The sequence below is a fragment of the Meriones unguiculatus genome, chromosome 4 (genome assembly GCF_030254825.1).
Source record: "Meriones unguiculatus strain TT.TT164.6M chromosome 4, Bangor_MerUng_6.1, whole genome shotgun sequence".
NCBI lineage: Eukaryota > Metazoa > Chordata > Mammalia > Rodentia > Muridae > Meriones > Meriones unguiculatus.
The window spans coordinates 112445629-112460890 of record NC_083352.1 but is presented as its reverse complement, the minus strand read 5'-3'; the positions used below and the strand labels follow the sequence as shown (position 1 = coordinate 112460890).

Here is a 15262-nt window from a genome sequence, read left to right as displayed (position 1 = left end):
TTAGGTCATTCATTCATCCCTGGCTCCTTTTTAAGTTTTGAGTGTGTCACTGTATCCCAGGCCAGCTTGGAACCCGCTACTTAGGCCTCAACCTTGTGGCACTCTAGATTACTGGGATTGCAGGCATACACTGCTGTGCCAGGCTGTGGCTTCCTTCCTGACCAGCTTTGCTACAATATACCCAATTTTGTAAGTTCACATTCCCTCACCTCGGTCTGGAAATGGTCACTTATCCAGCTACACATAATCTGGAAATAAAGTCTGTTCAGCAATACTACCAAGATAGGCTTCTGTTTAGAAGGCTGAGGCTCGAGGGACTTAAAGTATGGTAGAATGTAGGCTGCACAGGACTTTACCCCACCTCAGTACTCCCTTACCACAGCACCTGTTTTCCTGGGATTTGGAAGGAAGGAGGCTTGATACTTGGGAGTTCTGAGGGGTGACTATATATTGATGTATCAGTGACTACCTGGATGTTTTCTGCCCTGTGAGGACTCTGTCCCAGAAGATAAGACTAAGCATTGTGTCCTCTACGTGGTGAACTTTGATGGCTACAGTGCCTGGGACTGTACTTCCAAAGGACTCGAGATGGGAATGTGACTGGCCTAACTCTTTAAATGGACCACTTAAGTTCTTTGAAAAATTTCCACTCTCCATTCCCATTTCTCGGATTTTAATTCAGGCCAGGCTGAGAGTATTTCTATATTCCTTCTGAATCCAAGATAATGGAAGAAAGTCTGCTCTAAAGCTCAAAAAAAATTGTGTGAGACCAACAAATAGCTGTATGAAAACTATAGGTGTTCATGATTGTGTTTTTGATGTTAACGACAAAGTAGAAAATTCATTAGGACCCCCCCAAAAAAAAAATGACACATGCCTCACCATATGCAATGCCCTATCCACAATTCTCTGGTCACCCAAGTTGTTACTGAAAGGAAAGTGGACAAGCCACTGGGTAAGGCTTGTGATGCTTGTAGAACATAGCAGAAGCCCCTAGGTTCATCAGTTACTAATACAGCAAAAAGCAAGCAGAGATACAGACCATAGACTTTTTTTCAATCATTTTTATTAATTGGCTTTATAGGCTAAAGTGCATAGTAAAGACAAAAAAAGGAAATGCATACATAAGAAAGGGGCTTTGTGGCCAACATTAGAAAGGACCTGAGATGCCTAACTGTTCTAAGGAACAAGGAACACGGAAAGAGATGCAGAGGCAGGCAGTGGGCCTGGGGCCGGGGCCTGCAGAAGCTGCTGGCATGCTACCCTGCCCAGGCAAAGGCTGCCAGGGAGGGTGCTGGGATGAAGGCTCTCAGGAGGTACTGCTGACGCTGGACCCTCAGGCAGCACCACCACAGAGCCTCTCCTGCAGAGACACACCCACCCACCCCTGCTATTTGAGTGCAAGTTTCAGGACGGTGCAGGGGTTGCTCAGCCTGTGCCTGCTGTGGGAGCCCCACCCCGCTGGGGACAGTGGCTTTGTAACGGGGTCAAGAGGAGTTGGTGAAGTGTCTGTCACAGGCCTCCATCTCCAGGAGGGCAGGAGCCCAAGGAGTAGGGTGCTGGCGTTCTTGTGCTCCTTGAAGGGTAAGTGGTTCCTAAAGCTCTGGGCTGCTGTTATTACAGTGGAAGTTAGTCAGCAAGTTAGGGCCTGGCCATAAGAAGCAGTGCACCCTGGGAACACAAGTGCTGACCACATCAAGACCCAATTACCCTAATAGCCCTGGGTGGAGGCCAGATGCTCCCAGGAGTCCTACCTACTGCAGGTGAGGAGCTGAGAGATGTGGGCTCTGCTCAGTGCTGGAGGTAAAGTGCTTACTCTAGCGCAGGGGTTCATCTAGAATCACATGGGCAAGCCCTAAAAGTGGATCCTTAAACAAGTGCGAAGACTAAAGGGCACTAATGAACTGCTTCCTCCACAGGGGAGCCAACCTGGCTCTGAGGTGGCAAAAGGCTTTAGGGTGCCAACTTCTACATCATCCTGTGGATCTCCTCAAAGTTCATCAGGTTGTTGGCTGTGTCTGACCAGGCAGGGTGCTGGGCTCCATCCATCTCAGGGGCAAGCTGGTTGCTTCTCTCGAGAGTATGATTTTCACCACCAATCACCTCCTGACACTCAGGACAGGTGGCCCTCTGCATGGCTCCCCCACACTCAGTAATTACATAGATGTGGCCATTGGGGCACTTGAACCAATGGCCACGAGGAACACCCATGGCGGTGACAATCTGCACCCGTTCTTCCTCTGAGATGCCCAGGCCAGAGCAGGGAAGAGTGGTTTTCAGGGCATCCATCTTTTTCTTCACAAGCTGTTCATCTTCCTGGGTGAACTTAGATGTTTTTTCGAGGATATTCCGGATGCTGGAGACCTCTTCTGCTATGCTGTCTTTCAGATTCTCTGCCATCTTGCAGCGCATCAGGAGGTTCACCAAGTAGGTGAGCCTCTGGATTTCACTCTGGAGGTCGCTCAGTTCCTGGCCACTGAAGCTCAAGCGCTTCTTGGCCAGCCACTCGTAAACCTGTTCCAGTCGAGTCCTCACTCTCTGCTCTTCTAAGTAATGCACCTTTTCCAGAGACCCCTCCAGGTTGGCCAAGTGGTCGTAGAAGCTGATGGAATTCTCCACATGGCCCAGGTCCTTCACTGACAGGTTTTTCCGAGCCAGCTTCTCTTTGAGCATCAGGAATTCCTCAGGACGCAGCTGGTAGAAGAGGGTCTTACTCTCCAGCAGGGCCTTAAGTTGTTCCTGGCTGGCTGCGATCTCGCCTGCAGAGCCCAGGATCTTTTCCTTGACGATTTCTATCTCTTCCAGTCGCTGTTTGATGCTGGTTCCATACCTCAGGTTTTTGCGGATGGGAACCTGGCAGATGGGGCAGACCTTCAACTTGATGGCAACCTCGTCATCCTTCTGCTCGTTCATGTAGCGGTCCAGGGCTTGTACCTCAAAGATGTGGTTGCAGTCTTCCAGCTGTACAAAGCGGGCATCAGGCTCATCCTCAAAGCCAAAAAAGATTTGGGTGACCTCATCCAGTTGGCAGACACGGCACTTCTTGGGACATGGCTCCCCACACAGACCAATGCAAGGGTGGCCGCAAGCCAGCAGCTTAGTACAAGGCACATAGCATGGAGGCCTATTGCAGGGCTCTGAGCAGAGTTTGGTACACTGGTAGTGCTGGCAGCGCCAGACACAGGGCTCCACGCAGGGGCTGCACAACTCCCCACACTTCTTCTTGCACTGGCTGTGGACACAGCGGTTCTGACATGTCCGCTGGCAGGGTGGGCACTCACCAGTGCAGGGCTCCTGGCACTTGTGTGAGCAGATGAGCAGGCGCTTGCAGGGCTGTTGACAGCGCTCATGGAATCGCCCTTCAAAGCAACTGTGACAGGAGCCTGGGCAAGGATGGCCGCAGTCTAGGACAGTGCCACACTTGGTGGTACACTTGACTAGCAGACCATATTGTAGATTCCCCACCTCACCACACTTCACCAGTTGACTGTGCCCACAGTTAAGTTTCACGGTGACCTTTTCTGAACACAGACGCACACAATCCTCGCCACACAGGTGGCTGCATCTGTGGCCACATCTCAGTACCTTGGGACAAGGCTCCTGGCAACAGAAATCTGACTCTGACATTGAACAAGGGACCATCTGTTTGTGACCACACTGAAGAATGATTTTGGGTACTTGCACCTGACAAGGCTCACACTCCTGGAAGCAAACAAGCGGACACCGGTGCCCATCCTGGCAGATGACTTTCTGGCATGGCTTCATGCACTGGAACTCCTTGTGGGAGGAGTCATATGGGTGGCAGGCACGTGTGCACACATGCCCACAGGCCAACCGGAACTCACAAGGCAGGCTGCAGCCTCCTTCCGGCACTTTTTGGAAGTCAGAAGCTTTGGATACAAGGGTGTGGGTGTCAGGGTGGTTCTGGCAACAGAGGCGGAGGGATGGGCCGATTTGGTGGTTCTCTCGAAGGGTATGGATGATCCTGCTCCACAGCGGCACCTTGGCAAGCATCTGCATGTTCCCGATGCAGTACATCCCCTTCTTGGCCCGGGACAGAGCTACGCAGATGCGGTTGGGGATCTGGAGAAAGCCTGCCTTGCCCTCTTGGTTGCTCCGCACCAGGGAGAGGAGGATGATGTCGTTCTCTTCCCCTTGGTACTTGTCCACCACATGGACCTTGATGCCAGCAAATGTCTGGGCAGGCATGAGTTTGCGCAAACAGAAGAGCTGCCCAGTGTAGGTGGTGAGGATGGTGATCTGGGAGGGCAGGTACTCCTGGCACAGGAAGTACTGGCACAACTCCACCACAAAGTGTGCTTCGTGCTGGTTCTGGTGGCTTTTGCCTTCTTGGATCTCCTGTTCAGGAAAGTTGTGCTCCACAAAGAAGAGGTTGGAGGAGACCCCCTGAAAAGCAAGGTGGCAGCACATCAGAGACTCCCTTGTAGCGCTTTCCCCCTCAGCACTGGGGATGGAACCCAGAGCCTCAAACAGGCTAAGCAGGTGCTGGACCTCTGAGCCCCAGCTGTTGGCACTTCTATTTGTTTATTTTATTTTTTTTTCTTTTCAAGACAGGGTTTCTCTGTGTACCTTGGCTGTCCTAGACTTGCTTTGTAGACCACGCTGGCCTCAAACTCACAGAAATCTGCCTGCCTCTGCCTCCTAGAGTGCTGGAATTACAGGTGTGTGCCACCACCATGCCAGGCTCTTGGCCCTTCTTTTTCTTATCTCATGGACACTGACCACTTGACTCCACCTCAAAATCTTTATCTTTGAAGTTAGTTGCCATGTGTTTTATCTCAGGCCATGGCACTGAGATTTTAAATGATTAAGCCTATCATAGCTTTCTAAGTATCTGAATCACCTGTAATGGCCAAAGGAATAAGCAATAGTTGGTGATAAGGAAGCAGCTGATTGTGCTGAGCACCCCACTGCTGACCGCTGCACACAGACCCCTCCGCATGGCTCGGGGACAGGGCAGGAGCAGTCATTCTCACTACAGAGAGGACTATGCCACCTGGATCCCTTGCTGGACTTGCTCAACGTCACAGAGCTGCCAAGTGGCAAAACTGAGATTAAACCAGGTCAAGATCCTCTATCCTGTCCCTCTTCCTAAGGCTTGGCAATCCTGAGCTGGATCTATCCCACCGTGCCCCTCCCCCCTTTTTTTCGGATTCTATATTTATTTTATTTATTTATTTTTATGTATATGATGTTCTATCTGCATACAGATGCTGGCATGCTGGGAGGGCCGGCATGCCCTCCCAGTTGAGGACATTGGACCTCATCATAGATGGTTGTAAAACACCATGTGGGAACTGAACTCAGCACCTCTGAAAGAGCAGCCAGTGCTCTTAGCTGCTGAGCCATCTCTCCAGACCCACGTTTTTTGTTTTTGTTTTTAAATGTGTGTATGTTTACCCAAGTGTGGGTGCCCATAAAGACCAGAAGATGCAGAGAGGCCAGGAAATGATCAGTACTGGATGCCCTGGACCTGGAGGTAGAAGCAGTCGTGAGGGACCCACTGTGTGTGGTAGGAATTGAACCTGGGTCCTTTACAAGAGCAGTACACTCTTTTTCTTTGAGACAGAATCTATCATGAAGCTCTTGTTGTCTTGGAGCTCGCTATATGTACACAAAACTTGCCTTAAACTCACAGAGCTCCATCTGCCTCTGTCTCCTCCTCCCCAGTGCTGGAATTAAAGATGTATACACTCTTAAGTGCTGAGCCATCTCCAGGCCCTCTACTACTTTTGAAAGCTTTTCCCCCAACCCCCGACGGGTAACAGAAACCTCCTAGGCCGCTGACACCAGCAGAGATGACCAGAGAGGACAGACTGACCTTAATCTGCTCATACTTGAGGACAGAGGGATGGTTCTTCAAATCCTGGTAAATGTGGGGGGTCAAAAGGCGGGCAATTTCAGGGCGCATGCGGTGCTGGAACAACACGTGTGGTTAGCAACATGAGCAAGACAAAGAGCCATTTCCTCTGGAGGCTATGGATACCAACAGGAAGCCTACAGGGGTAACAACTAGGAGAAAGCAGGATGCAAGTGGCTTCATCCTGAGAAGCAGGGGACCTTGTGATGGGCTACTTCAGCGAAACACCAGCTCTAATTGCTGGCAGGTGGCATATACCCAGGTGCCTTCTCCCATATGTCTGTCGTAACATGAGCCCAGCCTCACCTGGTGATTCAGACGGACGAAGGGGATGTTCACTTTTACCAGCCGTTCAAACAGCGACACCTCAAGGTTGAAGTTCTTGGCCAGATCATACACATTAGCACTGGGGCGCAGCTGCAGAGAGAAACATGAGAATTCTCTGCTGGAAACACACTGAACACCCAGCAGCATGTGTTTCAAGCACCGTCTACTGGAAGGCGGCTGCTAGTCTAGGCACTGACAAGTTGAGGATTAATAGGAACCATGAAGAACCCAGGGAAATGTAAGGGAGAGCCCAAGCCTGAGGGTGGGAATTCTTTGGCTAGACCTCTGAACAGTGACCCCTGAGTTGACAACAGCATGGAGGAAGTCGCAAAGCCATGAACAGGGACAGTCCCATGAACAGGGACAGGAAGGACAGTGAATCAGAGCCCTAAGCAAATGAGTAGGCCAGAGACACAGGACAAAGACCACTCTTATTTCTGAGGTGGTCTTACTATGTAGCAGCTTCTAGGCCAAGTATGGCTGTGCATGTCCCTGTGATCCCACACTTAGGAAGTGGAGGCAAGGGTCAGGAGCATAAAGCCATCCTCAGCTACCAAGTGAGTTCAAGGCTAGCCTGGGCTACACGAGACCATCTCAAAACCAAAGGAGCTTGATTTTTAACATCAAGAGTGGTGAGAAGCCCCGGGGGGTTGGATGGTGACATGCTCACATTTATTAAGACTTAAGTTTGGGGTCATCTGAGGCAGCTGTACCAGTATGCGGCACAAACTGGCAATGCCTGGATAATTTACTTTTTGTTTTGTTTTTCATCTTTTTCCAGACGGGGTTTCTCTGTGTAGCCCTGGCTGTCCTGGAACTTGCTCTGTAAAGCAGGCTGGCCTCAAACTTGAAGATCACCTGCCACTGCCACCTAAGTGGTGGGATCAAAGTGTGCACCACCACTGTCTGGTGTGTTTCTGTTGTTGCTTTTAATTCACTTTGGCTCCTTTTAGGGGACAGACCAGAAAGTAGCCAAAATGAAAGCAAGACTGAAGGAACGAGCCGGGTGGTGGTGGCGAAGGCCTTTGATCCCAGCACTTGGGAGGCAGAGGCAGGAGGATCTCTATGACTTTGAGTCGAGCCTGCTCTACAGAGCTAGTTCTAGGACAAGCAGGGCTACACAGCGAAACCCCGTCTCAACAAAACAAAACAAAACAATTAGTTAATTAAAAAAAAAAAAAAAGACTTAAGGAACTATGCAATTGTCTATGATGAAGGCTGGAGAGATGGCTCTACGGCTGCTCTTGCAGGGGACCCAAGTTCAATTCCCAGTACCCATGTAGCACCTCACAGCTCTCTGGATTTCTAGTCTAAGGGGATTTGACACCCTCTTCTAGCCTCCACAGGCACTGCAGGTATGGGGTACACCAACACCTAGGCAAAACACCCATAAACATCAAATAAATAAAAGACACTGTTTAAATAAATTTTAAAGGCATGTTGGGCTAAGCAATGTGGTACAGTTCTATAATCCCAAGGACAAGAGGATTAAAATTGGAGGCCAATCCGGTCTGTATGGCTAGGGACGTAGAGTTCAGGAGTAGGGCAGAAGGCCTGCCTAGCATGTGAGGCCCTGGGGGCAATCTCTGACTAGACTGGGGTTGCAGAGGAAAAGAACATGGATTCAAGGAAGAAAGCAAGCACAGAGTCACCGGTAAGCTTGAAGATTGTTAACTAGAAAGGCCAGGGTCTTCTGCTCGCCCTATTCCAGAGAACACCCATCTTCTAAGAATTCTTGCTTTACCTGCTGGTGGTCCCCAATCAGAATGAGATGCTGGCAAGCTTTGCTTAGCGTGGCAATGGTGTGGGCCTCAAGAACTTCAGCAGCCTCTTCTACAATGACAATCCTAGGCTCCACCTGCTGCAGGATCTGGCGGTACTTGGCAGCACCTCAAATCAGGAAAGAGGAGAGAGGCTCCTTTGAGCTAGGGGTACAAGACCCAAAGGGTCACCTCTTTTGTACCTTTCCTGGGCTGGCAGAAACTAGGCCTTCCTGCTCATCTGGGGCTGGAGTGGCCACTGAATAAGTGAGGGGGGGGTGAGGAGTGAGTGAGAGTGGTCCTGAGTGGCCCTGAGCTTCACGGTTGTTGGTTGTGATGAGTTTTAAGCAATGCAACAAGTAAGAAAACGTCACCAAGAGTTTCCAAGATCAGGGCAGCTGGCAACAGCTCTCACCATGTTTTCCTTCATCTGATAGGATCTGGGCACAAGGTGAACTTGGTTTGAACAGGTAAATCCCCACACCTTCCTACCTGTGGTTGTCATGCCCACAACCTGGGCGTCTTTAAGGATGTGCAGGTCTTCCTGGAGTCTTAACTCGGCCATTCTTTCTGCTGACGTGCGGTACTGGCGTTCATAGCTGAGGATCTTCCGGCGAGTGTCAGCTTGGTACATCTGCAACCAGAGCCTGGAGAATGAAGAACCAGGGAAAGGAAGCCTTTCTTTAGTAAGTGCTCCCTGAGGGAATGATGTACCTGTACCTGAAGTGAACCCTAAAGCTCTACAGGGTTTATAAGCCAGATAGGAAGAATGAGGCCCAGAATTACAGAAACCAAGCTAAAATGTACTGTAAAAGATGTGCAGGGTCCCCAGGAGGCAAGGAGGGAGGTGAGGACACAGAATAGAGACACAGCTCTATTATTAACGCTTCCCAGTGGCCTTTTCCTCTCGAGCTATATGAGATCCTGCCCAATCTGACCCACCCTGGGAACCCAACAGAAATTCCATAGGAAATGATATAGACTGGCTAGGCTTGGGCACCATACCTATAAAGCTGCCAGCGAGAGTTCAGGTCCAGCTGCCAGACATCATGGATCGCTCTGGCCTCGGCCTCAGTCATGGTGTTCAGTTTACGAAGCTCAACCTTCACTTTCCTCTTCATTTTCTTTTTCTGGCTGCGCTGGGTCTGTAGATATCAACACCAGTCAAGAGAAAGTGAGCAGGGCCCCAACACAGAAGCCAAGGGGTTGCCACCCCCCAATGAACTCTCACTCTCCCAACAGCTTCTCCATCAATGAAAAGCTGCACAAAGTTCCAGAGAACTGCCTGGACCCCAAGCCTGTCCTGTTTCTTCTCAGGCAGTGTGACCTGGCTACCAGCTTGGCAATGCAAAGAACCATGGGAAGGAGCTCCACTGGCCAGCAAAGGCTGACACTGGCTGTCTTTACTTATGTTTCTCACCTTTTAAAAGTCACACAAAGGGCTGAAAAGGTGGCTCAGAGGTTAAGAGCCCTGGCTGCTCTTACAAACGTCCTGAATTCAATTCCTAGCAACCACATGGTGGCTTACAACCATCTATAATGAAATCTGGTGCCCTCTTCTGGCATGCAGGTGTACATGCAGGCAAAACACTGTATATGTAATAAATCTTAAAAATGAAATAAAATAAAATAAAACAAAATCACACACAATGTCTCAGATACCATCATGATATTGTTTGTTTGTTTGTTTGTTTGAGACAGTGTTTCTTTGTATAATGGCCCTGGCTGCCCTAGGCTCACTTTGTAGACCAGGCTGGCCCTGAACTCACAAGATCTACCTGCCTCTGCCTCCCAGTGCTGGGATTAAAGGTGTGCGCCACCACTGTCTGGCTCATCATAACATTTTCTAATAAGTGTGTCTGTGCCATGTCCCTTTTACTACTACTCCTGTCTGAACTTGTTTGACTAGCATCTATTTCCCTTTCTAAAATGGGTGTGTCATCAAAGTAGAGGAGACCTGGCCATTGCTCAATGTTTTTTGGGCCGTTGCCTAGGAGCAGGTGCTTAATACAGGGCCTGCCACAAGCCTGAGACAATGGTCCAATGCACTCACAATCTCTTAAGAGGAAGCACTCCCTTCTGGATCTGTCACTGCATGAGGCTACAAGACTGTATGAAGACTGGCATGTGAAATAGACGTCACCACACTATTGACAAAATAAGAGAAGCCCAATAGGCAGTTTTAAGAAATGGGCCTATGCCTCTGCCCCCACGCTGTGCTACTGACTTGAACCTTTAAGGCACAAAGCTTTAGGTGAAAACTATTGCACCCACATTGTCCTTAAGAGACCATCTCCAGAAGTGTTACAAATTGGGATTTGGAGTAGCCAGTTCCCTGCTGTCATAGTAACACATAGTAAATGTTTGACCAAAACCAGAGGAAAGTTTACAGGGGACTAACTCACACTACTCTAGCTCTAAGTAAGTGTGGATGCCAGGCTGACTGAAGGATGAAGTCTGCTTTCCGGCTTATTCTCACCCTCTATGCCTGCACTGGCTGCTCTCAGACAACATGACCGAGAAGGTAGGTGAAATAATGAGTCACGTTTTTCTGAAAGCTCCACCCAGAGGAGCATCTGGACACCTGCTTCTCAGGTGGCAACGAACCTGTTGTTCGTCCTTTCTAGGCTCCTCTGATCAACCATAGCTTTTCTACCCTCAGGCTAGGTGCACGACAGTACAGCAGCCAGCTGTGAGGATGAAGTGACAAGCAGTAGTAACAGCAGTGGCCAAACCCTCCAAAGCCTTTCTCAGCAGAACCTAACCCAGGTCTGCCTGGTAAAACTGAATCCTCTTCCCTGTTCTGTTGGGGGCTTTAGGGAAGGAAGTTGGTTTACCTGCCACTCTTCTGTAGCTTGCTCCTCTCCAGCTGTAGTTCCAGGTCCATACTGGTCTAGTCTCATGGCCAAAAGCATTTTAGCCAACTCCTGATCCGTCCCATTGTCTTCCTTCTTTCTTCTCCGGGGTCTCACCACCTCTTCCTCTTCAATCACTCGGTCCGCTTGAATCAGGTCAGCTTCCTCTGCAATCTCGATTAGGGAGCCCTCCTCATCCTCTTCCTCCTCCTCTTCCCCTTCTGCCTGGGCTGAGAGAGGAAGCAGGTGGGACAGGGGCACCTGCAGAAGCTACCACACTAGACAGTCTCATGGCACTAAGCAGTCCTGGGACAGGAACATGGGAAGAGGGCCAATGACAAAGCATTCTTTGTGTTCGTTTGTTACACTTTATGATGGTTTAAAAATCATAATAAAGAAGGCTCTTTTTTTTTTTTTTAGATTTATTTATTTATTATTTATACAGTGTTCTACCTGCATGTGTGCCTGCATGCCAGAAGAGGGCACCAGATTTCATTATAGATGGTTGTGAGCCACCATTTGGTTGCTGGGAATTGAACTCAGGACCTTTGGAAGAAGAGCTGGTATTCTCAACCTCTGAGCCATCTCTCTAGCCCAAGAAGGTTCTGTTTTTGTGGGTGATGGTTTTTGTTTTGTTTTTCAAGACAGGGTTTCCCTATGTAGCCCTGGCTGCCCTGGATTCTCTCTGTAGACCAAGCTGGCTTCAAATTCAAAGATACATCTGCTTCTGCCTCCCAAGTGCTGGGATTAAAGGCATGTACCACCACACCTAGCCCTGTTGTTAGTTTTTGAAACAGGGTTTTTCTGTGTAGTCCTGGCTGTCCTAGAACTCGTTCTGTAAATCAGGATGGCCCTTAAACTTACAGAGATCTGCTTGCCTCTGCCTTTTGAGTGCTAGGATGAAAGTCATGCACCAACACTTGGCTTTTTTTTTTTCATTCTGTGTGTGTGTGTGTGTGTGTGTGTTTTGAGCCCAAGGTTGTCAGTTATATAGTTAAGGTTTATTTTGTGTTTTTGTTTCTGAGAGACGGTTTCTCTGTGTAGCCCTGGCTGTCTTGGACTCCCTTTGTAGACCAGGCTGGCCTCAAACTTACAGAGGTTCACCTGCCTCTACCTCCTCCAGTGCTGGGATCACAGCTGTGGCACTGTACCCTGCTCTGGTTTTGGTTTTATGAGACAGGGTCTCTCAACAGCCCTGGCTATCCTAGAACTCACTATGTAAACTAAGCTGGCTTTGAAGACACAGAGACCTATCTGCCTTTGCCTACCTAGTGCTGGAATTAAAGGCATGTGTCACTATGCCTGGCTTGAAGTTGTTATATAGTTAAGGATGACCCTGAACTTTTGATCCTCCTGCCCCTACCTTCTGAATCCTGGGATTACAAGCGTGTGCCACCATACCTGGTTTCAGGGTGCTGAGGATGGGACCTTCAACACTTACAGTGCTTACTAGGCAAGCAATCTACTGAGCTGTATCCCAGCACTAACTCTTCAGTTTCCAACAAGCATGTTCCATGTGTGTACCCAACAACAGTGTTCTCTCATTTGTAGTGCTCCTGATCAGTCTGTGACTCACTTTCCTATAAGGCTTTTGCTGACTGACTTCCATTTGTTAAGTATTCGTACTGTATTTTAGTCATGTTGTTCTGGTTTCCAGCACACTTTAGCTCATGGTGTCATGGGTCACATGGACCTCTTACCTGGGTTCTCAGGTCCTGCTGGAGAAGCATTCTGTGTGAAAGAGCCCACACCAAGCCCCAACCATTCAAGCATCATGGAATGCTTTGAGGGCTGGACACAGACCCAGTCAGCATCCTGTGAAGGAAGAATTGTCAGTCATGAGAACTCTGTGGCAGCTAGTATGAAGACAGTGCCTCTTTAAAGGACTTAAAATTCTTTCCTGAAGGCAAATCTCAAGGGCAGGTTCTTGCTTCATTTGAATGAAGCCCTGGGTTCTAACCACAGAAAATCTAAAGCCCAAACCTTACAGTTCAGAGGCTGCTGAGTTGGTGATACATGTCTGTCATCCTAGCACCTGGGAAGTTGGGGCAGGGAAATCAGGCATCTGAGGGCCAGCCTCAGCTATACAGTGAACTTGCGACCAGCATGGGCTACATGTGCCCTTTGTGCCCTTGTCTTAAATAAAATAAAACTAAATTAAATTTGGAGGTTACAAAACACTTTCTTTAATACTATTTACACAAAATGCTAAAATCTAAATATCTTGCTTGTCTTGACAAAGTCAAGAGGATCATGACAACATGGAGCTTTTGTACCAAATGGCAGCAGGCAGCTGGAGCTGAGGACACCATCCAGGTGACCACAGACCTCTCTGTCCCATTGCTTCTCACCAGCCCAGTGATGCAAGGACAGCCATCTTGCAGGGAAGGTCTGAGTGAGTCGTTGCAGGGTCCTCTAGGCAGGCAGTGTATCACACAGCTGCTTAGGTGGGATCTCACTGATATAAACCCACATTCAGTCTATACACTCCACACCGTTGACTCCTAAGTTCCTGAGACGGACTGTACTTCTGGTTAGGATGTTCTTCCATATGACACTTATAACTGGGCATGATGTCATAAGCCTATAATGCCAGCACCTGGGAGATGGAGGCAGGGGGATTAGGAGTTCTAGGTCGTCGTGGTCGTGGGTTACATAATGAATGAAAGGCCAACTTGGATATATGAGACTATTTCAAAAACAAGCAAATGAGCTGGAGAGATGGCTTAGCAGTTAAGAGCACTGATAGATTTCCAGGGAACCTGGGTTCAATTTCTAGCACCCACATGGTGGCTCACAACCATCTCTAACTCCAGTTCGAAGTGATAGTGCCTTCTTCTGGTCTCTGTGGGCACCAGGCACAAAAATGGTATACAGACACAGGCAAAACACCCATGCACATAAAGAGATTTAAACAAAAACAAAGCACCATTTAATCACAGCACTTGAGAGGCAGAGGCAGATGGATCTCTGTTAGTTTGAGATCAGCCTGCTCTAGATAGTGATCCCAAATCTCAAACAAAAAAAAAAAAATAAAATAAAAAAATAAAACAGACAATCCCAAACATAAACTTCACAAAGGTTTATAAATACTAACTTTATGTCCAAATAGTAATCCTCTAACAGTGAAGCTGAGCAGTAAAAAAATTTCCATTTTTGTTGTTTTTTTGGGACGGCACTTCAATGTGCATTCTGAGAACTTACTGTAGTTAACCCAGGCTGGTCTGGAGCTTGCAGCGATCCTCTTGTATCTGCTGCTGGGTGCTAGGCATGTACCACTGTATCTACTCAAACTGCCATGTTTTCCTTAGCCAAAATTACAAGTGGTAGCAATTTCATAGTGCTCAACTTAATGCTACTGTTGTCCATATGTATGCGCTTGTGTGTGTGTGTGTGTCTGTGTGAGTCTGTGAGTCAGTCAGCCAGCCAGTCTGTCTGTCAGTGTGCCTGTACTGGGGACCAAACACAGAACCTTGTTCTCATTAGTTAAGTACTCTTCTACTTAGTAAACAGGCACATAGATCCAATAACCTGTGCAGAGCAAAGCCATCCAGGTACAAAGCCAGCAGGTGGCCTGCAGGGCGTTGTCCCTAAGGACCCTCAACTGCTTCTTATTACAACAGGGAGTGCTTCACTCCAGCAGCATTGGGTCCACAAACAAATAAGGCCTCTGTTGGAGCTACCTCCATGTACTGAGCACCCTCTGGGCAGCCCTACCTGCATGGGTCCGTTCATGAGGCTGTCCCAGTGCTGGGCAGAGATGTACTTCTCCAGGTACTGTTCCCGAAGGACTCCCAGGGTAGTGCACTCCAGGGTCTGGGCCCCTTCCTGAAGTTTTTGCTCTGACTCCTTCATCTCTGTCACAATCTGCCAAGAACAGAAGAAAGAGGTGATGAAGAAACATTCTTTCCCAAAGCCAGCTTCTGCCCTGAGGGAAAATAAAGTCAAGAAAGGAAAAGCAAGAATGAGTAATAAGTAAACATACCAGTCAACAAACCAGTTTCTCAAGTACATCACAAGGTCTTGAAACCCAAGGACCAGTGTTCAGTGGCCTGATCAGGCAGTAAGCAGGGTGAGAAAAGGACACAGTGGAAAACAGGCCCCAGGCACTCTGGTCAGACTTCAAGCCTCACAGCCTCTTTCCTTTCTTGATAATAAGACCTGAGTTTTGTTTTGTTTTTTTGTTTTTCTCTACTTGCTTAAGACACAGGTTCTTGCTACATTGCCCAGGCTGTTCCCAAACTTCTGGTTTAACTAATCCCACCAACTTCAGTTTTCCTAATATCTGGGAATAAAACTCTGTGCCACTCTACCCAGTTGTGATTTTGATTGGGCACCCTGCTCATAGAAAAAGACTTGATGTCACATACCTTTAATCCTAGCTCTCAGGAGACAGAGGCAGGTGGATCTCTGAGTTGAGGCCAGACAGGTCTACAGAG

The 15262-nt window shown here is 48.5% G+C and overlaps 1 protein-coding gene across 3 annotated transcripts in view; it reads right to left on the bottom strand.

The window, feature by feature from the left end:
- Positions 1-1049: 1049 nt before the first annotated feature.
- Znfx1 (zinc finger NFX1-type containing 1) overlaps positions 1050-15262 on the bottom strand; it is a 31134-nt gene continuing 16921 nt past the window's right edge. For all 3 annotated transcript variants that reach the window (XM_060382804.1, XM_021637838.2, XM_060382805.1), the window contains exons 6-14: positions 14541-14690; positions 12524-12638; positions 10806-11053; positions 8974-9113; positions 8461-8615; positions 7953-8098; positions 6188-6298; positions 5843-5938; positions 1050-4407 (exon numbers count right to left, since the gene is read on the bottom strand). In XM_060382804.1, the coding sequence (XP_060238787.1) occupies positions 1969-4407; positions 5843-5938; positions 6188-6298; positions 7953-8098; positions 8461-8615; positions 8974-9113; positions 10806-11053; positions 12524-12638; positions 14541-14690 (3600 nt within the window). In that variant the 3' untranslated portion in view covers positions 1050-1968. The remainder of the gene's footprint in view (positions 4408-5842; positions 5939-6187; positions 6299-7952; positions 8099-8460; positions 8616-8973; positions 9114-10805; positions 11054-12523; positions 12639-14540; positions 14691-15262) is intronic.